Raw genomic sequence first — 22,995 nt, forward strand, 5'->3', positions numbered from 1 at the left:
GTGATTAGGTATCCTTGCTTAGTGTTGGATCATGTATACGAATGAGGACCTAATTTTCTGTCTCCATCTAGAATCAGCTCTTTAATGAAAAATCCTTACCTCTCAGACTGCTGGTATTTCCATTATCTGGAGCCTGAGTAAATCCCATTAACTTTTACTGTTCCTGTTGAAATCACTCACCTGCTATATATAGGGTTTATGTACCTCCTCCCCCCTCAGCAAAGATCCAACTCAATTTCTGCCCTTCTCCAGCCTCCTTCACACCATATCTCCTCCAAAAGATTAAAGTAAAATTATGGGACATATTCCTTTCTTCACTTTAGAGCACCACAGTTAGAGGGGTTTTTGGTACATGCTTTTCTTCCCTAATTGCCCCCAGACAGTGGCTCTGTAGATGCTCTCCGGAAACTGTCTGGGGAGCTGAACTTTATTTTGCCTTATCTCTAAACTAAAAAATGAACATTTTATCCCTGCTACTAAATGCAAGAGGCTACCAAACTGTTAGAGTAATTTAAATTAGAAAACCCACAGTCTGGAAATGATGTAACCCCACTAATCCCTAGTGTTCCGCTTTCTAACATGTATTATCTTTTACAGGCAACTATGTAGGTTTCCTTTTGTGAGCCCCTTCTTGGACCCACCTAGCTGATACCTAAACACATACTATTGGCACACTGGAAGCAATAGGTCGTAACTGGACTGACTTTTCCAGTCTTGTAGACAGGTCAGCGGTCCTCTGGTTTGCTCTCTTTGCATTTTTTACCATCTTCAGGTTAGATGCTTGGTCTTATATTCGGATATGTGTATTGTGCAGCGGTGACTGGATATTTTTTCCCACGAGACATACTATTTTTTTTAGTTTGCATGTGCAGCATTTCATGTGCAACCTGTTTAATCTTTTCCATAAGGCTGACATCAACACATTTTCAAAGTTGCTATTCGGTACATTTAGCAGTAATTTAACAAACAATGCAGTTTTGTGCAAGCAGCAGGTTGTGTTCTTTAGATATGAATTGGCTGCTAATTGAAACAAACAGTATCTTATGATACATAATGAACCCTCTGTCCAGGAGTTGGAGAGATCTGTTTTCCCATGTTTCTCTTTGTGACTTTAGCTTCTATTCAAGCTAATCCATTTACTCTTCTAGAAGAGTAAGGAGCTTCTACCACCATACAAACATCTTCCTTGTCATTATCCGGAAAGCGCAACAGCAGACCACACTTTAGGTCATATCTCTGGACTTGTTGCAATCTGTTAATATCAAGAAGCTTCCTTTCCCTCTGCAACTGCCCTGTTTTCTTTCTTCTTGTTCACAAGGAGTTGCTGAATCACAGCTCTTATGTCTGCTTCAGTTTTGCCAGTTCATTATCAGCTAGCCTGTGACTCAAGAGTTCTGCTTCTCACCTAGCCCTTACACAGTTTCCAAATAGAGAATCACTCAGCCTACTACCCAGTTTTCATTCACCTACTGTTCAAAGTATACTATTGGTAGTTGCCTTTCTAATGTAACAGGAATTGCTCCACGTGAAGCATGCGCTCTTCTTCTGTTCACTGCTTTGGAAGGACTAACCTTGCCTTTCACTTTTCTGACCTGTGGCTCCTGATCATTTTTTCTGCAACCAGATTATACAGTTTGTTAATACCTAATCCCTAGTTTTGGATGAGGGATTCCTAAATGGTCCTGATGCATTCATTTTTTTTTTTGCATTACAATATGTCCAGTTCAAACCAAACCTGCAGACCAGACACCAGCTGTTACTCCAGATGTCTCTCATTTTTGAGATTAAGAAATGTCACTGTTCCTGTATGGCTTTTCTGAACCAGCTCCATGGCTGCCAGCCACACATCTTCTATCTGTATATATTTTCTGTTCTAGGACAGCAACATCCATACCTGTACACCATTCATTAATGACACCCTTTTCTATTGGCTCTCTCTATAGTGCCTTTCTTTCATCGTTCCAACCATCAGTACAAAGAGTCCTTCTTGTTATCCTGCTTTAGCACACACCTGAGATGCCAGAGTATATTTTCATTAGGCTAGTACAAAAGCCCTTCTATTCTGAGATGAATTCCCTTGCAGCCAGTGCTGATTAATCAGTAAAGTTCATTGGATATCAATTCACTGGTGACTTTTAGAGATTAGCTAGGTACAGCTCTAAGCTGTTTATTCTTGCTAGCAGCTCACTCTTTGCTTTTACCTGATTACTAGTCACATTCCTTTCCTATTTAATTTCCATCCTTGATAATCTTTAGAGTGACCGTCAGGGAGACCGGATCTAAGCTTCATCATTTTAGCTCCAGAAATAGCATGACTGGAAAAATACTATATTAAATGATGTTGTGGCAGTGTGACAGCATTTCTTGTCTTCTGCATTATGCATCTTTAAGTGGCTCATTAAGTGGTGGACTCTCACTTTCTTCCCCCCTTTTGCATGGCAGCCGTTTGACCACAGGAGCCAGGATTTTACAATATTCTCCTTCAGGGAATCTTTCTTTCTCCTACTGTTGCTTCTCGTGTCAAAGAAACCGCTCATTCCAATGAACTCTGTTTAAATTAGTATCTCAGAGGTTTTTTGAAAGCAGGCTGCACTCTCTTTCAGGATTAGGTATATATACAGTAAACCCTTAAATTCTACTATCAATTTACTGATTGGAACAGCCCATAGTATTCTAAGTCTATTCTTGTATGTTGGTCAGTAGAACATCTGCAGCTGTATTCTTCATACTTTGGAGAGTTCTTTACTCTGTTTTTTAAGATTGTAATTTTTTAAGGGAATTGAGAACATTTCAAATTTCAGTGACTAAAGTTAGGCATCTAATTTCCTAAATAGGCACCTAAAAAGTGACCTGAATTGGAGGTGATGAGGATCTGCAGCTCCCAGTGATGTGAACAGGAGTTGGGGGAACTTTACGTTTCTGATTTTCAAAGGTGTTAAGTCTGAAAATGTTGGCTTTGTGTGAAATGTACTTGGGTGGCAGCCCTGGAAAATGAAGCCTTGTATATATGCACACAAGCATAACACAGGTAATGCAAGCTTCCTTTCACTACCCAGCCAATGACTCCATACTGACTGGGAGGAGCTTTCTAGAGGAAAAGAATAGTTCAGTCTCAAGACACATGCTTGTTGGGAGAGTGGTGGGTGAGGTTTTTTTTCCTATGTGAATATATGACAGACCATTAATTTTACTCCTTTCAAGTAAATCTCCAAATAGTTGTCCAAGCGTTGATAGCTTTCAGTAACTAGTGACTTTGCTTGAAACAGTGGCTTTGAGAGGACACCCCTGAAAAGTCCATTTCCTAAGGTTGGTTTTACTATATCGATGGTTACACATGCAGAATGGCTTCTGATGGGTATTGCACTCTTATTATGAATTAATTTGATCCTTTTCATTCATTTTATAACCTTTTTTTAATCTCTCAAGCACTCACAAAGAGAGGATAACAACTGAATGTAAGTATTTGTTTAAATATGTTTGAAGACCTCAAGATATGAAATTCTATGGTCACTCAGTGAGCAATTCTCTTGTATTCAATCTGTGTTATATCCAATTCATAAGTACAAAGGAAACTATACATTTTCTACTATTTCTCAGCAGTATCAATGCTTCTATCATCTGGTATCATCACCTAATTTAAAAAGAAGCATAGTCACTAGCACATATCTGCAAGAAACTTTAGCAGACTTTTTTTTAATTGAACCCATTAAATATCACTTATAGAAACAACGTATCCCAGAGGAAATTCTGGAGGGTTAAAGCTAAGTTACACATAATAGGTGTTTGAATCAAGATTTATGCAAATCATAATATAGTACTTGGTCTCCAAAACTTCTGGGTTACATTAAGATGTTTCATAGCAAACTTCTTTTTAACCTTTAGCATGCTTCTGGGAAGCTGAGCAAATGAAACCAAGTACTACAGTGGAAGAAGTGATTAGATTAGAGAATCAGGACTGAACTACTGTGAAATGTGCAGAAGGGCTAGTAAAGATTTCTTTCCCAAGTAGATCAAAAAGGGCACAAACATGTTGTTTGCATCCTGGTTTGTTGTAAAAGTTTGACGTGCAAAAATTTTGCAGTGTATGTGTGTGAAATCCCAGTACTGTTGACTGTACATATGATGAATGTTTGTGGGAAGACAGCAAAGTAGTCACTTGTTCAGTGACTCCCCAGAGTGCTGACCCAGGATCACGCTCATTGTGAGATAACCAGAACAAGGAAGTTTCTGAAGGGATTGCCAAACCCAAGTTTGTTTCTTTTGGGAAACTACAGCCTTTTTTAAAGCTTCTGAAGCCTTTCCAAAACCATTATGATTTTTAAGAACGGAGATTGTTTTGGTAATGAAAGCAGAGCAGGCACTTGGCAACTCTTTTGGCATTTCAGTATAAATGGGAAATAGCATGAAATCACACTGACTTGCATTTCTAATTAATTGAAAATAAGCTTGCAGGAAATGGTCTTTTGCATTGACGGTGCTGTTTCATGATATGGCCCACCCACTACTCTAGGAAAAAGGGACAGTCTAGGAGATCAAGATAATAAGTAGCTCAAATCAAACTTGGTAAAGTTAGTAACTGAGCTACTATGAATCCATTTGTTTGAAAATTACACTCTTAAATGCTTATGTGGTGTCTGGGCACCTGCCAATCTTTAACATATTTATTCTCACAACACCCCCGTGAGATAGGGAAGTATTTTAGCTATTTTACAGATCAGAAACAGAGTCACACAGGAAGTCTGATAGAGCAGAGAACTGAACCTCGATAGCTCAAGTCCCAAGTTAGGGCCCTAATCACTGGACCATCTCTTCCAAAGAGAAAGAGGCTGAGTGAAGATCTGTGTTTTGAATAGAATTAGGAGTTTGAGGGAGAGGGAATAAGTTGCTTCATCGTCTTGTGTATGCCATTCATGTTGTTTCTAGTGCCCATCATCTTGATATTCTGCAATACAATTACTTTTGCATGGAAATAAATACTTATCCAGACACTGGTATATTTGCAAGGTCTTGAGAAGAGTTAGCAAGTATCATCTAGGATGGCCTGTTGTACACTACATTCTTATCGTTGTGATACTTGACTACACCAAATAATTTTACACTAGCTCATTTAAAAGAAAATGCATATTGCAACTGTTGAAAAGCTTGAATAGTGAACCAGGCAAATTATTAGCTTAGTATTTTGCTTTCCCCTTTCTGGGTTAGGTCACTGCCAAAAGCAACAAATGGTTAAATTTAGTTGATTAGTAATATATATGATACGATGCCAACTGTGTGGGAAGATAAGAATAAAGGTCACATGAATTCTTATAGGACATGTTAGAAAATGAAGTGTGCTATACTAGTAAACCAATTACCTAATAGCCTGTTCTGTTCAAACTTCCACAGTATTCTCTAGCTTGCTCTTCTTTAACAAGTATTTCTAGACTTTCAATTGGTCACATTTCAGTGTCTCTTTTTAATACATTTTAGAAAAGCAACTAATTTCCTCATCTGTTTAAGTCATTACTAAATTTACCCCTTCCACCGTATCAATGGACTTTCTCTCTCCAAGAGTTTATCTTGACATTTGCAAAAGTTCATTTTATGCCTTGTAACCTTTTAGTTAGAATCAACTTTTTTTTTTAAACTGATCTTCTGTATTTGCGGTGGATCAGTTTTCCCTTCTCCATTTCCAGGGGTAGTAAAAGCTACATTAACATGTTACTCTTTATTTGCAAGAAAAATGCAGTCTCTTGCAATGTTACTATTAATACAATGCCAGAGGTATGCATGGCACCTAGGCCAATAAAACACATTCCTTCTTGCTTAGAAAAATCAGTAAGAAACTATGTAAGGCTTTGAAGCATCAGGATCTTGGAATTAAAAATTTAGATTTGATTTTCTGAAATAAAAAATATCTTTGGACTTTGAAAACACATCTGGGACCAGTAGGAAGAACAGTGAAAAAATCTCTATCCTTGCCCCATTCACTACTATACTGAATTCAAGTTTCTTGTGGGAATTAGTCCCAACAGTTCTTTTAATTATTAATCAGAGAAGCAGGACTGGTGTGGTTTTGGGTTTTTTTCCTCATCCTGACCGTGTCATCTCGACTTTTTTTGAGTGTACAGTTACCTTACAGATACTGGGGAAGCTAAAATACCACAATGTCCTGAAAGTAGTCCAGGAAACTTTCATTTTCATGTTTTCCTGCACATCTGGGCTGTGGCAGATGCTGAGGGTTGGGTATTTTCAGTTCATTGTATATTTTCCCCAAATAATTTCATCTCCCCACTCTTGATTGTCAGCTGGTATCTCAATGGCCCAAGTACTATTAAATATATTGTGCCAATCTGCTCTCTTCCCTTTTATCTTGCTCTTACAGAATTAGCCTACCAAGTTTTAAGTAGATCATAATCTCCATCATTCATCCTCACTACTACCACTTCCTTGTTTCTTTACATTCTTGTAAGGTATTTTAACATACAGTAAGCTTTTCTTATTCCTTTCACTTCCAGACCACTCCACTTTGTCTATTGAAACCCAAGATAAGCTTTATGAGGTAAGGACTAAGGTTTTTTTGTATGTGTACAGTGCCTACTGCATTGGGTGTGGTGGTAGAATGCTAATGTGAAAGTTCCCCATTTTCTATGCAAAGCCTACCTACTATGGTCTGCTTGTTTGAACCTAGTCAGTGTCCCTCTTATGTGACAATCACTAATTCAAATCAGCAAATTGTATAGGTCATGCTAGTGGTCAGTTAACCCACTCCCTGGCAGTGTAGGTAAGTCTCTCTAGTATGGTGTCTCCTCCCTTCATTGTCCTTGGCAACAAAAAGAAGCCTAAAATCACCTGCCTCACTGTTATCTTCCCTCATCTATTCTTCTCTAAGGGTGTTTGATTATAGGTCACATGGGCACAACAAGACTTGGATTTCTTTTTAAAAAGTAATCCATTACCATTATTCTGAATTTGTTAGATATGGAAAGCAGAAGGCAGCATACATCCCTGTTTTCTTTATCTGGGCTACAGCTGTCTCAGCTAAATTCTTAACTGTACATTTGTTTTTCTTTGATAGCTGCCATTTTACTTTATCCCAAACAGCAACCAAGAAAGCTATGTCAGTCTTTGGCTTGGTTGCATTCTGTTTCTCTCAGATCGTATGAACATTGGTGATTAGGCAATAAGGCTAGACAGCATTTTGCCCTCTACTCCTCTTACCCTAAGATGTCAAGTTCTTTCACTTCCTTTAACAATCCTGCTGTCAGTTGTCATGTCTCCTATGTTTCATCTGATTTTGTTTTCTTCATTACACACAGTATCTTCAAGGGCTCTGAGTCCCTGACCTTTTTTTCTACTCTTAAATTGTACTTCATTTCAAAACTAATGCTGCACCTCTTACACCTGGGATTACCTAGGTTCCCTCACTGTCCAGTCTATAATCATGTTGTTTCTTCCAGGGCTGGCTTTGACTTGTGAGAATGTCAGAATCCAGGCATTTCTTTCCCACTCAAACAGAAGAGATTCTCAGGGAATTGTTGAGCGCTAAACTTTTCTTCTTACCTTATCATCAACACTGGCTCATTGTCCCCAGTCTTCTGACCACACTGCACTCAAGAAGCATAGGAACAAACAGCCCTCAGAACAGTCCTTATTTTCAGTTATGTATGTTCTAAAATCCAGAATCTGGTGCTGTCTAATCATCACACCTTCAGGGTTTCATGTTAATGTTTCATCACACTTTAATCTACATTTGACACTCTCTTCATTTTTAATTTTTTACAAGTGGTTTCTTCGGTAATTAAATTAACATTTTCACAGGTCCCAGTGATGCACGTTTTGTGTGGGAGAAGAATGGACAGAAAATGGAAGTGTGTGTCAGTGAGCAATCTCATGCATTGGCTGATGGCAGAGTGCACATTCTAAGCTGGGTGAAAGATGCTGTAGCAGAAAACTCAGAATACCGTTGTTCAGTCCTCTCAAAGGCTGGAAATAAAACATCAAAAGTGCTCATCACAGTGGAAGGAAAAGGTAGGCTGTTGCAGTGGATATGCACTGCTCATCCTGGCCCTGATGCAGGGAGGACAGCTTTAAAATGAGCTTACCCATAAAGACCCTATACACTCTTGAAGACTGTCAGTAATAAAAAACCCTCTCTAATTTCTACGTAAATTTAGTATCCACTTCAGAGGTTATTGTAGAACGGATCCCATATTCAGATCCTAGTTCGCACTATTTAAAAGGCTGACTTATTCCCTTGAGGGTTGCATTTGTTTCTGAAAAGAATAAGTAGCATATCCATATTGACTAATGTGATTGGTGGTGTGGTTTCATTTCTAGACTACATAGTTGCTGAGTTATGAAAACAGGCCGTCTGATGACAGGGGCAATTCCAAAACAACCATAAAACATGTTCATTTAGAAAAGCTTGGATTTTTAGTTTCCTGGTTGACTACAGCTGTCAGCTTTATATATTTCCACTACTGATTTACTGTGTTTGGTAGCTACTTCAAACCCCTGCCATTTATATTACTGAAGTCACTTAAAATTTCCAAAATAAGCACTTGGTTAAGGTTTTCAAAAGTAGGTGCTTAACATTAGGCTCCTAAAGCCATCTGTAGATACCTAAATAAGGAGCCTGATTTTTCAATAGGAGCTGTTGTAGTCTCAGCTCTAGATGTAGTCACATCTAGCCGTGTGTTCAGGTGCCTACTGATTCTGGGGAACGAGAGCGCACCAGCTGCCCAACCATCGTTCTCTCTCTATAATCTATCCACTGATAACTAGATGTTGTTCAAAGCTGCCCCTGAAGTCAATGGCAGATGCTCATCTATTTGATCACAGCCTATTCACATAGCTTGTTTCATTTACTTACAATTTTCAGATAGTACTGGTCAGGCTGAATGGGTAAAGGAGTATGACAGCTGGAGAAGTGCAGTCAGTGAACATCATGCAATGATGCAAAACTGGAAGACGACCTGGGTAAGTTTCTTGACATGCACTATGCTGCTTTAGTGAGCGAGTGAGAGGAGCTTGAAAATCCTTATTTTTGACTTGCCATTATATTGGACAGAGAGAACAGGATGGGATTCCATTTGTAGTCCATGTATAGTACTGCATGCTTGTCATTCAGTTACTTCTAGACAAAACTTGCCTTCCTCTGGTGTTTTAAGATCTAGTACCTTAGGGGTTGATACTGGGAACTAAGCCCAGGGTCCTATAGATGACACCAAACGGTCTCCAGCCACTTGAATCATACCCTGGATATGTTATCAACTCAAAGTCCACCTTAGGACCAAGACAAATCAGTAAAGTGTGAGCACATTTCTCTTTCTCCCCTTAGTACCATCCATTTCATGAAGTCAACTCTCCTTGATAAAGGACCAAGGTGGGGTGGGGATCTCAAGTGGCTTTCCACTACCTTTACATCTATTCCTTTCTCTAATAAGTGTAATACCCAAGGGGCTGTTATGGCTGCTGAGGAAAGCTGGAGCCACAGGAATGCTTCCTGGCTGATCCCTTTTACCTCTGACCCCAAAGACTCTGTATATGTTCCTTAAGCTGGCATTATTGCCCCTCTGCACTACTAATCTGATGAAGTGTCTACATGCAACCAAGAATCTGGTCCAATGCTTCTAATCTTGAGGTTGAGGAAGGGCAGATTCAATCATTAAGAGATAGCATACCCTTAAGAGCATGGCAATAGATCTACTGCTAGCTCAGGGCTGGCTTTAAATAAAACCAGCTTGTTTAATATGAAATTAACTTAGTTTTCTAAAGTACAGTGAAACTGTCTTGTTCATTTAGGAGAGTTGCAAGAAGAAAGACACCCCCTGATGGACAGAGACAGGAGTAAGAGCTGGCTTACAGGGAAATGTCTGCAAAATGAGGCTTCCAGTTACTCTAACCAGCATAGCTGAAAAAGGATTCAGCAGCTACAATAGCTGGCAGTGGGGCTTGCTGTTCAGGAGAATCTACTGAAAGTGTAGGCAAAACAGGATTTCCTCACTGCACTGAAGAATGTTTTATCTACTACCAAGACAACTCCCCCACCCCCTTTGAACAACCTGATATCAGTTCTTTTTCTGCTAGTTATGGAGGAACAGAGTATTCCTACTGAGACTTGTGGTGCTCAAACATTGTAATGCAACCCCTAAATCCTGTTTTAAGCAGATGAGGTAAGTTTGATTGTGATGTGAATATATTAAAGCAGTGGGATATAACAAGGATTTGGATCACTTATATTTTAAATGTTTTTCAGAAAAGTAATGGGGGAGAATAAGGTTTACCTTGAAAGTCCATTCTGGCATTTTAAAGAACATTCCTTTTTGGGCTGGGCAAATTTTTCCTTGTTTGCATAAGTAGACAGCAAAGCTACAGTAGTATTTCAAAGAGAAACTATTGTGAGATTCATCATGGACATTAATACTTTTCATGAATTAGAGACTTTAAATTGAAAACTGAAGTTGTTTTGAAAAATTAAACTTCTGTTAATTATACAGTTTTTCCTGTACCAAACAAAATTTGACTAGTTAAGGTATTTATTTATAAGACTCAGAATATAGTTAGCATAATGTAAAGCACAGCGCACAATGAGCTACAAAATATGAATAATAATTGGTACCATGGAAGATCAAGTCTGATTTATGCTAAACAAATATTCAGCAACTGATAAAGGGCTAATGTGATACCAGAATTGTTTATTTCTAGTAAAAATTTGCAGAAATAACATTGAGGTAGCCAGTCAAATTTTGGGGACCTACTTGTCCTGTTTTGTTTTAAAATAAATTTTATTGATCCTGCGTAGAAAGATAAAACTTGAGATGTTTCATTGTTCTCTTTTCCTCAAAATTTTCACTGTTAGCATTGCACAAAAACGCCTCACTTTTTACATAAAAGCTTTGGCTTGATTGTGCTGGGAATGGTCATTTAAAAAGTATTGTATTCTCTCCATAACTCAATGTATATGAAATAAAACTTTTCCACGCTTACCTGAAGAATTCCTTTCTTTGAGCAACAAGCTCTACAGATCTTTTACAATGGTACTTCAGCCTGCCTGGAGCTTGGGGATCAGACTTGGCAGCAGGGAATACCCCCTACCTGTAGTTCCCTCTTGTTAAGCACTTGCACAGCCAGGATAACTTTAAATATACTTTGCTTGGAGAAATTGTTTCTCCTCAAAGTATGGTAGGCTTGTCCTCATTAAGTAAAATTTAAGTCCTTGAATGTTAAGTAAGTGGATCCTTCGGAATTGAGATGGAAATTGGCTGTAGGGTGTGCCAGCTCTGTGGACCTTATTGCCTGAAGAAAGTAAGTCACGTTGGCACAGCCTGGAAATGTATCTAGGGTCCACAGCTCCATTACAATGGGATTTTCATAGCCGTGCACCTCCAGGGTAGAAAGCAGGACATCTACCCTGGAGAAGACTTAGCCAATGCTATTTCCTTTCTTTTGGCGGAAAACTGGTTGACTAATATGCAGAATTTGATGAAGGCAGTCTCAGTAGAGTAGACATGGATGCCTGACAGTCTCAGGGCAGAATAGTCAAGTCCAGTCCTGAGCACTAACTGAAGAGCAATATTTCTAGTTTACTTACAGAATTTACACACTGACATGCATGAGGCCTACCTTCTGAATTAAAAGTACAATACTAAGTCTTGTGTGAGTTCCCTACATACATGTTCAATCTGGATAGTGAAGTGAGGAGCAGAATGTGTTTTGATGGTCATGTTCTATGACATCATGGAACTGGAATAAGTTGGTTGCCCTAAGGAAGCATTTCATGTTCAAAAAAAAAAAAATTTGTATGAATCCTAACATGCTAAGCACAGTGCACTCCAGCCACTTAGCTTTTTTGCTTGGACATTTAATTTACCTATAATAAAACCCTTTTGGGTTTTATTTAACATGGTAGTTATTCTACTGGCTGGTGCAAAGTCCATACTTAAGTCTATTCGTTAACAGCTGGAACTTATCTCAGCATCTGATCCCAAGGATTAAAGTCCCCTATACTTGCCTGAAACAGATTTAAATCCCCCCCTCTCTCTACCTCACAGAGAAGCCATATGATTTTTAGGTTGAGAAGGACCATACTTGAAATACTGTCCACCCATGTTAGCACTGCTTGTGAAAGCATGCAGGGGCACTTTGATAGATCATATTTAGTTTTTTGGCTTGAGTTTTCACTGAGATGCCAGCCTAGGCTTGGCTGCCTGTAGAGTAAGAAAAAGTTAGTCTTTCAGGTAAAAATTTACCAGCTAGAATTGTTGAGCCCCTGACTGCCAGGGGCAGAAGGGTGTTACAGGTGGCAGCAGGGGAAGAAAGCTGGGTCTGAAGGCCCCTTATCACTTTCTGGAATTGGTAGCAGTTGTGCTGTGTCCTGTTCCCTCCATCCATGAGGTAGCTGAGCTCTACAGTCAGAGGCATGGCTGCTGGTGCAGGCTGTAGGAGCTGAAGCATGGTCTTCCAATTGGCGCACTGTCCTTCTGGCTTCACTCCCCTCATGGAGATAGGACTGCTTGCATGTTCTTTTCCAATCCCACCTGGCTCTTCTCTTGCCCATGGAAGAGGAGGCAACTCCATCAGGCTTGGGCTGTGAGGAAAAAATGCCCTCTACCCCCAGACAGTTCTGAAAGAGGACCAAAGTCCTCCCACTTCAAAAAGTTTGATACACTAAGTGACATTCCTGGAGCAAAAGGTTGGGTGCATAAATAAGCGTAAAAAGGAAGGGCCTGATTTTGCACTATTGAAGTCCTAAAGGAGCTGTGATCAGAGGCTTTGCTAAGACTACTACTATGCTGGGGTGCAATGGTTAACAAAGAAATAGTTACATTACATCCATCCTTTAGGGAAATGAAGTTATATTATCGTACTTCATAGTAGGCAGGTATGTCAGAGGAGTGATCAGTAAGTTGTTCTCAGAGCATTACCCTCAGTTTAGGTTACTTTACACTTCACCTGCCTGTGCATAAATTTGAGCAAATAGGTCAATTCTTCTTCCTACCTGAGGCTACAAGTGACCTTACTGCCCTTTGCTATTAAGGTCTGTTGCAGTAGCACTGAAGATGATCGGTTTTTAAAAATACTGCTGCTTTACCTGTTAAAGGCGAGGGCGAGACCGAGCACAGAGATGTATGCTACTGCTGTGCTACATCAGCAAGAGCTGCCCCAACAAATCCCCCAAAGTATCAAGGAGAAAGGAGGCCTTTACAATTGGCTAGGCTGTAATTCAGCACACCACAGGCCTTTCTGCCCCACTCCCATCCACACAAAAATGTGGACACTATGGGGAGGAAACTATTATCAGGTGATTTTATATACTGAAAAATTTGATGTATAGAAATCATAACTGGCTTTTGGCCCAGCAGAGGGAGCTGGTTAGCAGTGAGGCTGGCTTTAACTTAAGCTAGATTCTCAAACTGCAGGAAGCAGACCACACCCTGGCAATGCACACAGAAACTAAGCAACAGGACTAGAGGCGCGGGCGGGAGGGAGAAGGGGGTCAAGCAGAGATTCTTTTACAAAGTTGTCCACAGAACTGTCTTAAAAGGGAATGGCTGAGTGATAATGAGGTTGAACACTTCAACCCCTCAAAAGCTAGTTTGAAGGACAAATGTCTATTCACTGCTTAATCATCTTCCTCAATAATTCTGCTTTCAACAGTTCTTACCATACACACAGTGGGTTTCATAAGTTTGTTACAATGAAAACTGCTGAGGATGCTAGCATTAGGACTGGGCTAACAGTCATGTTCATGCACTTCCATGGAAGTGCAAAATGATCTCTGCAGAGTAGCAACCCTAAAGCATACAGAGTCTCTATCATCTGCACGTCTGCCTTCTGGAAGTTGTATAATGCAAGAACCTAGCTGCCGGCCCCCTTTCCATGATGCAGTGAAAAATTTAGCCTGAACAATGCACCTGCCCAACCTGCTCTCCGCCCCTCCCCCCCCAAATCCAAACTAAACCAAAGCCTCTCCTGTACTGGTATTTGCAGCTATAAACATTCTAATAGCATAGTGCAACCATAACCAGCTTCATACACAACAGTTTGCATTGCTGCGAGTACACAGAAACCTCCTACTGGGCCAGGAATGGCTATTGCCAGCCCAAATCATCTTTCAGCACTGGACTCTTTCCCCACTCCCAAAGTCAAGTTAAGGTCAGCTGCAATTATGGAAAAGTAGAAAGATCTCATATCCAGTGATCAACTCAGTGTCAAAGCAGAGCTGCTTTGTATCCTTTTACTGACTTTACTCCCCAGAGCATAAGATTATGGTTCACACATCAATCTCAAGTATTAGCTACGCTCTAACCACAGGATGCTATAAAATGTCATCAGTTTTATACTTCAAAAATCATTTCAAGGTTAACTTTTGATATTACCTCTGTTGCTTTTGGCTTACCTGTGACACTCCCCCGGCACCTGATTTTCAGGAGCACTGTTCTCGAGAAGCTGAAATGAAAGTTGCTCTGAGCATTTAGAACCAGTGCATGGCAGACTACACAGAGGTACTAGTTGCACCTGGGATTTACAACCATTTTATTTTGCACACTGAAATCAGAAATCCTAATTTTCGTTTTCACCCTTATAAAAATCTGAATACTCTACTGCACAATTTGGCCCTCTCCATTAAGTGTGCCATCTTCATTCTAAAAATATATAAGCACTGTTATTTATAAAAGAAACCTCCCACAAAGGTGCTCTACCACCACCAGGTACACGTCAAGTTTAAAAAAAGTTTCAATATCAAAAGTAAATTAAGCCTGTCTTCAGAAAACTTCTCTACATTTGATACACAATTATATACAGTCAGTCTTGGCTCTAACATATTAGATCTTTTTCCTCAAATTAAGACTTCATTATCTGAATCAAAATTCACAATTGTACATAAAAAAACAGTAGCAACAAGACTGACACTCTTCTGAAGGGAAGGGCTAAGACCTCACATACTGTGTTTATGCAACCAAGCACATTGCTGTACAATTCTCCCTTATGCAACAAGGGCACACGAATCGCTGCCCTTGGGGCTTGGCTGAGGTAGCTGGACAACAGCGAAAGAAAATGCAGGCAGCAGGTGCATTTTGAAGAAAGCAGTTGCCCTTCCCTGCAGAATTCAGTACCTTTGCTATAGCACTGCATCCTCCAAGCTGTGGTACTCCTAAGGCAAGGAGAACAAATTCTGTAAGAGGAGAAAGGGGTCAGAAACAGGCTGGCCCACCTCTTTCCTGGAAGCATTCCTAACCTCTGCCAGCAAAAGGGCTCTATCTGCATCAGATCTTAAGTGCTCTTCTAGGGCAGGAATCTCCTTTGTGGTCCATTTTAATTTTACCAGCTTCCCCATCTCAGGAATTTTATGACTCATTACCCCATCCCCCTCCCAGCTGCTGCATGCTCTAAGGGAAGGAAGGGAGATTATACCTGACTTGAAGCTAGAGCTGCTTGAAAATTTTGTTTATTTTTTTTATTTTGGAAAAGGCTATTTTCCCTCAGAAAATCATTCCAGCAGAAAGTTTCCAGTTTTTCCAAGAAAATTTCAATTTTCCATTGGGAAAACAAAAGTGACTGCTCCCACCTGGAAGGTTCTTGTCAATCTCACTTTCTGTCTGCAGGGAAAGTGAAATTAACCAGAGCCTTCCAGGCAGATGACCAGCAAGGTGAAATATTCTCCCCAAATGAAGGTTTTCAGAATTTGTGTCTCAAACAAATGTTGAGGTTTTGTTTTCTGGCTAGCTCTTGTGGCACCAGACACCAGCAGTAAAACCCTTAAAAACATGGCAGGAATGGGTTTGTTTTAATACATAAGTGGTCCTGGGTTAAAACAACAGTTTCCCCTCCCTTCAAATTAATTCTCTAATACAAAGAATGAGGCAGCAGCAGCAGCCAGTCAAGTACACAGAACCCTGTAAGAATCAGCCAATGTTTCATGCATTCCAGTGCACATTTTAAGTGAGATCAGAATATTCTTCTTAGCCAACTTTAGACGTTTCCTAGATTACACTTTATTTGCTACACCTCGCAGCTTAGATGGACCACTGCTTTTAGATAATTCACTATTTACATATCTATGTAAAAAGTAATAAGGCCCAATAAAATGATCCAGCTTTACTGAGGCTCTTCTAAATTCAAGGTCAGCATTTCAGTAGTTGCAATCTTTTCTAATTCCAAGGCATAAGGGTTATACTCCTCCTCAAGCTTTCTCTTCCAGATTTTGACTATAAAACAAAGAACAGAATATTAGTCTGAAAGTCACTTTAATTTCTCCCAGAGTATCGCACAGGTTTCCCAAGTTTAGTATTCATAGACAACCCTACTTAAGCACTGAAATGCTCAATCTCCCAGTATGAAGGACAACTTGAGAACTGAGGGAGAAATCAGCATGTAAGGGACTCTTAAGCCAACACACTTTGCAGCACCTGCTGGAAGACAGTCCCCCTGGAGAAGTTTCAAATTATCTAACCCTATGTTACTTCCCACTTTTTAGGAACTGATACAGACTCATTTGCCTACTGCTGTTTCAAAGTAATGATCTCATGAATAACTTTCTAATGCTATATCATAAGCACATTTTATTTACAGATCCTAATATGGACACAAAGTTATACACAAAAAGAGATCATTCCTTCAGTACTGCAAATGCAGTTACCTACAGGGTTGAAGGCCTTCATACAGCACAGAAAGAGTTCAGGACAGAAAGAAGAATCTTACACAACTGAAGCTGTAGTAGCAAATTGTCAAACTGTTTAACCAGAATTCTGCCAGTCTGCTTGGGCCAACTGGTCTTACAAGAAAGAAGTGCTAGTGGAATTTAGCCACAAATGGTCAGGAGCTCTGTTACAAACCTTAAATGAAAGAGCAGCATATGCCATCTACCACCAGGTGGACTATTTCAGAAATTACTTAAAGGAAGAGTGCCATCTACGAAGGATACGTTCATCTACATAGCAAAAGCTGTGCACAGGTTAGCCTACCTGAACTAACTTAAACTCAACTAGCATGGATAACTTAGTAGTGAAAACAGCACATCATGGGCTTCAGCGCAGGTAGCATAAGCCCAGCACAGACCCTGAGTACACTTGGCTTGCTAGCCTGCTCTATGCTGACTTCACTGCTATTACTACCTGCACTAGCTGGATTAAATCCAGCGTAAATAGACTAGCCCATGCAAAGCTTTTGCTGTGTAAACAATAAAACTTCATGAAAAACTAGGTTTTCTTTAGATGTCTCCCATCCAAACAGCAACCAGATCTGACTTCAATTCATGAAGTCCGGTAAGGTCACAGGCCAAAGTGATGTGTTTGCCCTTCCTAACCAGACATCCTTAGTCTGCACTGCCTCAGCAAGATTCTGATCAGAGGAGAATTTTAGTACAAAGGAAGGAAAACTGATTGAACACAAAGAATAAACCACTGAACACTCACTGTAATTTGGTACATCCTCATCAGATTCCACATGGGGTGTTCTACCGGTCTCGGACAAGCTCTTCTCTTCATATTGAGTGGTTAAGATTGTGCTGTGTTTTTCACTTCCTCCCCCTTCAGCTGCCTCTTCCTCTAAAGCTGCCACCATATCTTTGTATGCATGCCTGGCTTCCATTGTCAGTTCTACCATTTTGTGAAAGTGGTCCTAACATGGACAAAAAGTAGGAGAGAAGCCAGCGATAAGAGAACATGAAACACTATTATGGCTTAAACCATATTTCTCTGTTGAAGTGTGTAAAGATGTAGGGTACAGTTTTTTCACCCCTTCTACTCAGAATATTAAATAATCACACGAGCAGGCAAAACAGAATAAACCACGTACTTGGATTTTGTTTAGGTTAATGATAACAGGGAAATACATCAAGAGACTTTCTGATGCAGTGAGGAACTCAAAGGTACATTTTTAAGCAACAACATGTGGTTTTAGCCACACATCTGACATGTACAGCTATAGCATTTGTATAGATTGCTTTGAACTTAATGTGTTATAAATACTATTTTTATTATGTATCAGTTTGAAAATGTAGTCCCTCTCCCCTTGCAAAGTTTCATTCAAACTAATATTCTACCAGCCAGAAGAGGAAGATTGTTCTAGATTTTCAAGTGTCTCTTTTAATAACATTCAGTATCCCTCTCTGTCCCTGGTTGTTCTCCCAATTTGCAACAAGGTTGTTTGAGGGGGGCGGGGGAAGAGATGAGGGAGGGGGGGAGCTGCCACTAGGCTGCTCCCTCCACACAACTCACCAGGTATTTAAAATACCTGTTATCCTTAAGAGCAGATTTGGGTAGAGAAGAGGCAGAGAGCTGGCCAAAAATACTTCTGTGAACAAAGCAAAAAGGAGGAAGGTGCTGTGGAAATAAATGTTAATTCTGTATAACATTATAAAGAAACTGACCTGTCAAGAGTATAAATACAGAAAATGGAGTGAGAGAGAGACTGACTAGCTGCCTCGGAGTCAAGTCTTTATTGTATACAATGCACACAGAATAATACTAATTAAAAGGTATGAACCAGTGTCTTTGTTCAACTCACCTGAGCACCATCATAACTGAAAATTCCCACCACACTGACAGGCACTGCTTTATTCACACAACGTCCTAGAGCTTTGCGATTGAGAGCAAAGACAAATGGGATATTCTGTTCACAGGCACAGTCAATAATGGTATGTAGAGTCTCATCCAACCCACCTGGAACAGACAGAGAACTGAGAATGAGACTATTCAAAAAGTATCATTTATTCAATCCAGTTATAACTAAAAGGCATTATTGCCAGAAGTCCCTTAGTAAAAGCTACAGGTTTAAGATGCTACATTTAGAAATGCCAGAATGTATATGTTTAAAAAAAAATATTTACAAATGTGCAGTGCACAGAAACATGACTTGAAGCTGAATAGTGTACTGTAGGATCTGCTCATCTAGAAGGTTAGTCTGACAATTCTCCCTTTAAATCAACATGAATCCCCAGATAACACTGTTATTAAACTCCAAATTTTATTAATTTGAAGAACAAAGATTGGACTGACACACCAGCACCACTATAAACAGTATAAAACAATGCAGTGTGGCTAAAGATGAAGTATAGCTGTCAAAAAAAAAGAAAAAACTTTTAAAAGCTAAGTCACTTCAAGATCAGAGATCAAAGACAATGATCTGAACACTAGTTACTTATAACATTTCAACAATACATCAATGACAAGTTGATAAATCCTCCAACCAGTCATTTGCTTTCCGATTCCTTAGAGTGAACAATCTGATTTACTTTTCAAGGAAGGCACCAATAAATCACTGATCTTCCATGGCAGTTTTCTCCAAGCGTAAGACATGGCCCTCAGAGGGTACTACCATCAATATAACAAGTCTGTTGTATTTTCATAAGATAAATGTAGAACTATTTTTTGTAAAAAACATTTACCCTTTGACTGAATCTTTTCACAGTTTGGAGAGATGATGACACATTTCAATTTTTTCAACTTCAGGTGTTTCAAAACTTCTCTGAGCCCCATAACAAGTCTGCGTTTTGTCTTGGCCTTCACTGGGTCTTTCTGATACAAGCGATCTTGGAAACGAACCAGTTCTTTTAGAAGATCTGTCACACAACTATCAACTTCTTTACTAAGTACCTGGCTACAGTAACTGGAAAAAATAATCAGTTGTTTAAGTGTTAAATATTCTGCAGTTGCAAACATAACTGCATTCTCTCAAATACATGCTCTACGTACAGCACAATAAAAAATATTTTCCAGGTTTTTCAGTGCATTAAAAGATACAAGGAGGTTGGTTTGTTTCTTGACACTCCAGCTCCTGTATCAAGTTATACCAAGACATATCAAGATAAAGGACTAGTTTTGCTAATGAAAGTTTCCCCAAGGTCATGGCCTATTTTCACTCCTAAGAATCAAGAGATCGCAACCACATTGTAGAAGTGCTATTTGATTTCTACAGCACTGTCACAAACTGAAATGTCAAAGTTGGAGCAAGAGCCAAAGGCAAGGGACAAAGTCAACTGTATCATCATTTTACTTATCTCTGGTCCAGATCATGTCCTTGTGATCTGCCTGTGTGTGGGGGGGGGAAGATGGGGGGGAATCCACAGAAAGAGTAGATGCATCTCATTCCTCTTAGCACCCAGTGGAAATCAGTGTGGAAAGTTAGGCTATGTCTATAGTAGAGACCTTAGAGCAGCACAGCTGTACATGGGGACTGTAAGGTCTCCCATGTAGCTCTCTATGGCAACAAGAGAGAGCTTTCACATCGGCATAATTAAACCAGCCCCACGAGCAGTGGCAGCTATGTTCGCAGCAGAATATCTCTCACTGACATAGTGCAGTCCACACTGGAGCGTCTTTTGTTGCAAGTTATGTTGGTTGGGGGAATGGAGGGGGAGCGTGTTTTTCCACACCCTGAGCGACAAAATTTTATTGACAGAAGTGCTAGTGTAGACATAGCCCGAGATAGCTGCACTGAAGTTTCCCCCAGACCTCCTCAACACTGGTAACCACTCTAAAAAAGGGTTTGGGGGACAGCTGTAGTGAAGGGAACCCCTGGCACCATAGAGCTAGGCTACCAGAAAGTGTTGGGATAAGTGGCTACAGATTCATAGGGCCTTTGTATGGATGGCCCTGTATCCCCACAGATCCAAGATCCACCCAGATCTCAGCACTCTGCAAGTCAGACCCTTGCTTTCTTGCTCTGGAGGTATACTGGAACCCACTAATTATCCCCACACCAGAAGAATGCAGGGGTAATCCACAAGGGGAACCAAAAAGAGTTCCTTGCCCTTCCCTCCCATGAAGGGTGAGATCTGGTCCCCTATTTCTAACCATTACTAACCTTACAACTGAAACTAGGTTTCATATTGGTTAGTCTTAAATTTCAGTGGGATTTTTTTTTTTTTTTTTTGGTAAAAGAACTTTATCTACCATTTCAGATTTACCTCAGTAACAGTTTAATGGACAAGCCCATTAAAACAATTCAGTGAAAATACAAAACAATGTAATCTAGATGTAGGAAAAGAATCCTCCATCCTGAATACCAAGCAATAGAAGACCTCTTTGGTTAAGTAGCCCTGAGCATATCCAGACCTATCTGCCATTTCAGTGAAATAATGTTGGGTTGCTGTGGACCCAAGAAATTTGTTGACTTTAAATTGCCCTTTTTTTTTATTTTAAGTGACTTTTTTTTACATTAACTAAATCTTGAAGCATAAAAAGGCTGTGGTGCCTTTTTGAAGAATGAAGATGAAAACAACACTTACTAAACAGTTATGTCAATGGCAGAGTTTCATTTTTCCTATAGTGGATCTTTGACCTGCTGTTCAAACACAATAACCAAAGTTTCTCGTTAAAAGGAAACATGCACACACAACTGCTCTCATAACATCTGAAGTGTTTGTACAAAAGGGCAACTAACTTGTCCCCTTGATTTCTCGATGCGACACAAACATGTCATCTTGCTAATCACATTCCGCTTTGTACCTCTCTATCATTTTGTCTGGCAGCAGAAAACAAAGAAATATTCTAACCATAAGAGTGTTTTCAGAAAGGTGAAAGAGCCCTAACACTCTCTCTCTCTCTCTGTACAGTAAAAGCTTTATCTGGCATGTTGGGGGAATGGAGGGTGCTGGTAAGTGCTAAGAGGGAGGGAGTGCGGGGCTGGGGCACGGGCTCTGGGAGGGAGTCTGGGTGCAGGAGAGGGTGCGGGGCTGGGGAGGGGTTTCAGGGTGCCCAATCTCAGGGGGGTTACCTCGGGCAGCTCCCTGCAAGCAGTGACCTGTCCTGGCTGCTACTAGGCAGAGGCCCAGTAGAAGGCTCTGCACGCTGCCCTCGCTCCGCCTCAAGTGCTGGCTCCGCAGCTCACATTGACCGGGAACCGCCTAGGAGCAGCAGGGACAGGTCGCCGCTTGTGAGGATCCGCCTGAGGTGTCACCCAGATCCAGCACCCCAAAACCCTCCCATGCCCCAACCCCCAGCCCCGCACCCCCTCCCACACTCCGAACCCTCTGTGGCCATTCCTCTGCCTAGGAGCAGCAGGGACATGTCACCCGTTCCAGAGAACCATGAGAGCCAGTTAGGGCCCCGCACCAAGCAGACTATAAACTGGACTTTCTATGAAGATTAGAAATGCCGGTTTAGAGAGCTTTCTGGTACCGGGTCAGATAACACAGCTTTTCCTGTATTATGTAACTATGTGATTTATTCCACATTATAAGCAAGGTTTTTATGTTTCTAAGAGTATCTGCTCCTCCTTCCTTTTGTGGTCACTAAACCTATTATCCTCCTCTTCTCTGGTGATCTTGGATCGGCCTTCCTAGTCTGACTGACGACATATTAGTACTGCACTTGCTGCTTACTGGGATGTCACTTATTAGGTGCTAACCTGCAGTGGAGTTGAAAATAAGAATTCAGAGTTGTGAGTTTTAAATTCAGTTAGCATTTCACAGAACGTTACTGACGTAACTTACCTTATTCAAGCAATGTCCTGCCTGTGGTACCGTGGTACAAAGGAAGTGCCAATACTAAAAAATACTTACTCTCTAAATCTCCTGCTATGAATTTTTGGAAGGCTGGAGTTTAGTGGTGTTAGACTGGAGGAACTTTCCATAGAATCCTTGAGGTCTTTATATTCCAGGAACTCTTCTGAACTTCTCTGAGCCACAGAAACTGAGGTTATGGGAACATCTTCTGCTATGTCTAAGCATAAAGAAATAAACTGTTGTCTTTGTGTTATAAAAGACAGACGAAAAATGTAACTGATCTGTAAGTGAGAATGTAACTCAAGGACTCTCCTACACAGAAATAAGATAGGTAGTTCCTACCAGCCCTGCTTTTACCTGTTTCAGAGTTATTAGGATCATTTCTAGTACTGAAGTGAACGACCCAGCAAGAAGTATTAAAATATGACCAGGGTTCTTTAGAATCTTTTCCCTATAGATTCAGCTCTTTCAATTTTAGACAGGTTTGACTAGAAAACAGGAAGCAGCATTAGATAAAAATTCACTGCCCAAAAACTTTGTTAATGCAGAGTTATGGCTGGCAG

At 40.3% G+C, this 22,995-nt stretch overlaps 2 protein-coding genes and 1 long non-coding RNA gene across 5 annotated transcripts in view; 1 reads left to right on the plus strand and 2 right to left on the minus strand.

The window, feature by feature from the left end:
* SEMA4D (semaphorin 4D) overlaps nucleotides 1–10,275 on the plus strand; it is a 150,335-nt gene extending 140,060 nt beyond the window's left edge. For both annotated transcript variants that reach the window (XM_039545992.1, XM_039545990.1), the window contains 3 exons: nucleotides 7,801–8,010; nucleotides 8,864–8,961; nucleotides 9,787–10,275. In XM_039545992.1, the coding sequence (XP_039401926.1) occupies nucleotides 7,801–8,010; nucleotides 8,864–8,961; nucleotides 9,787–9,816 (338 nt within the window). In that variant the 3' untranslated portion in view covers nucleotides 9,817–10,275. The remainder of the gene's footprint in view (nucleotides 1–7,800; nucleotides 8,011–8,863; nucleotides 8,962–9,786) is intronic.
* The window catches only part of LOC120408771, a 53,491-nt gene extending 42,409 nt beyond the window's left edge, over nucleotides 1–11,082 (minus strand). Inside the window, exon 1 of the long non-coding RNA XR_005600956.1 lies at nucleotides 10,972–11,082. This is a non-coding gene — a long non-coding RNA (uncharacterized LOC120408771). The remainder of the gene's footprint in view (nucleotides 1–10,971) is intronic.
* Nucleotides 11,083–14,501: 3,419 nt separating this feature from the next.
* The window catches only part of SECISBP2 (SECIS binding protein 2), a 46,544-nt gene continuing 38,050 nt past the window's right edge, over nucleotides 14,502–22,995 (minus strand). For both annotated transcript variants that reach the window (XM_039545293.1, XM_039545292.1), the window contains exons 14-18: nucleotides 22,490–22,649; nucleotides 19,373–19,593; nucleotides 18,493–18,647; nucleotides 17,400–17,604; nucleotides 14,502–16,193 (exon numbers count right to left, since the gene is read on the minus strand). In XM_039545293.1, the coding sequence (XP_039401227.1) occupies nucleotides 16,084–16,193; nucleotides 17,400–17,604; nucleotides 18,493–18,647; nucleotides 19,373–19,593; nucleotides 22,490–22,649 (851 nt within the window). In that variant the 3' untranslated portion in view covers nucleotides 14,502–16,083. The remainder of the gene's footprint in view (nucleotides 16,194–17,399; nucleotides 17,605–18,492; nucleotides 18,648–19,372; nucleotides 19,594–22,489; nucleotides 22,650–22,995) is intronic.

This window comes from Mauremys reevesii, linkage group 6 (genome assembly GCF_016161935.1).
Source record: "Mauremys reevesii isolate NIE-2019 linkage group 6, ASM1616193v1, whole genome shotgun sequence".
In the NCBI taxonomy this organism is placed as follows: Eukaryota; Metazoa; Chordata; order Testudines; family Geoemydidae; genus Mauremys; species Mauremys reevesii.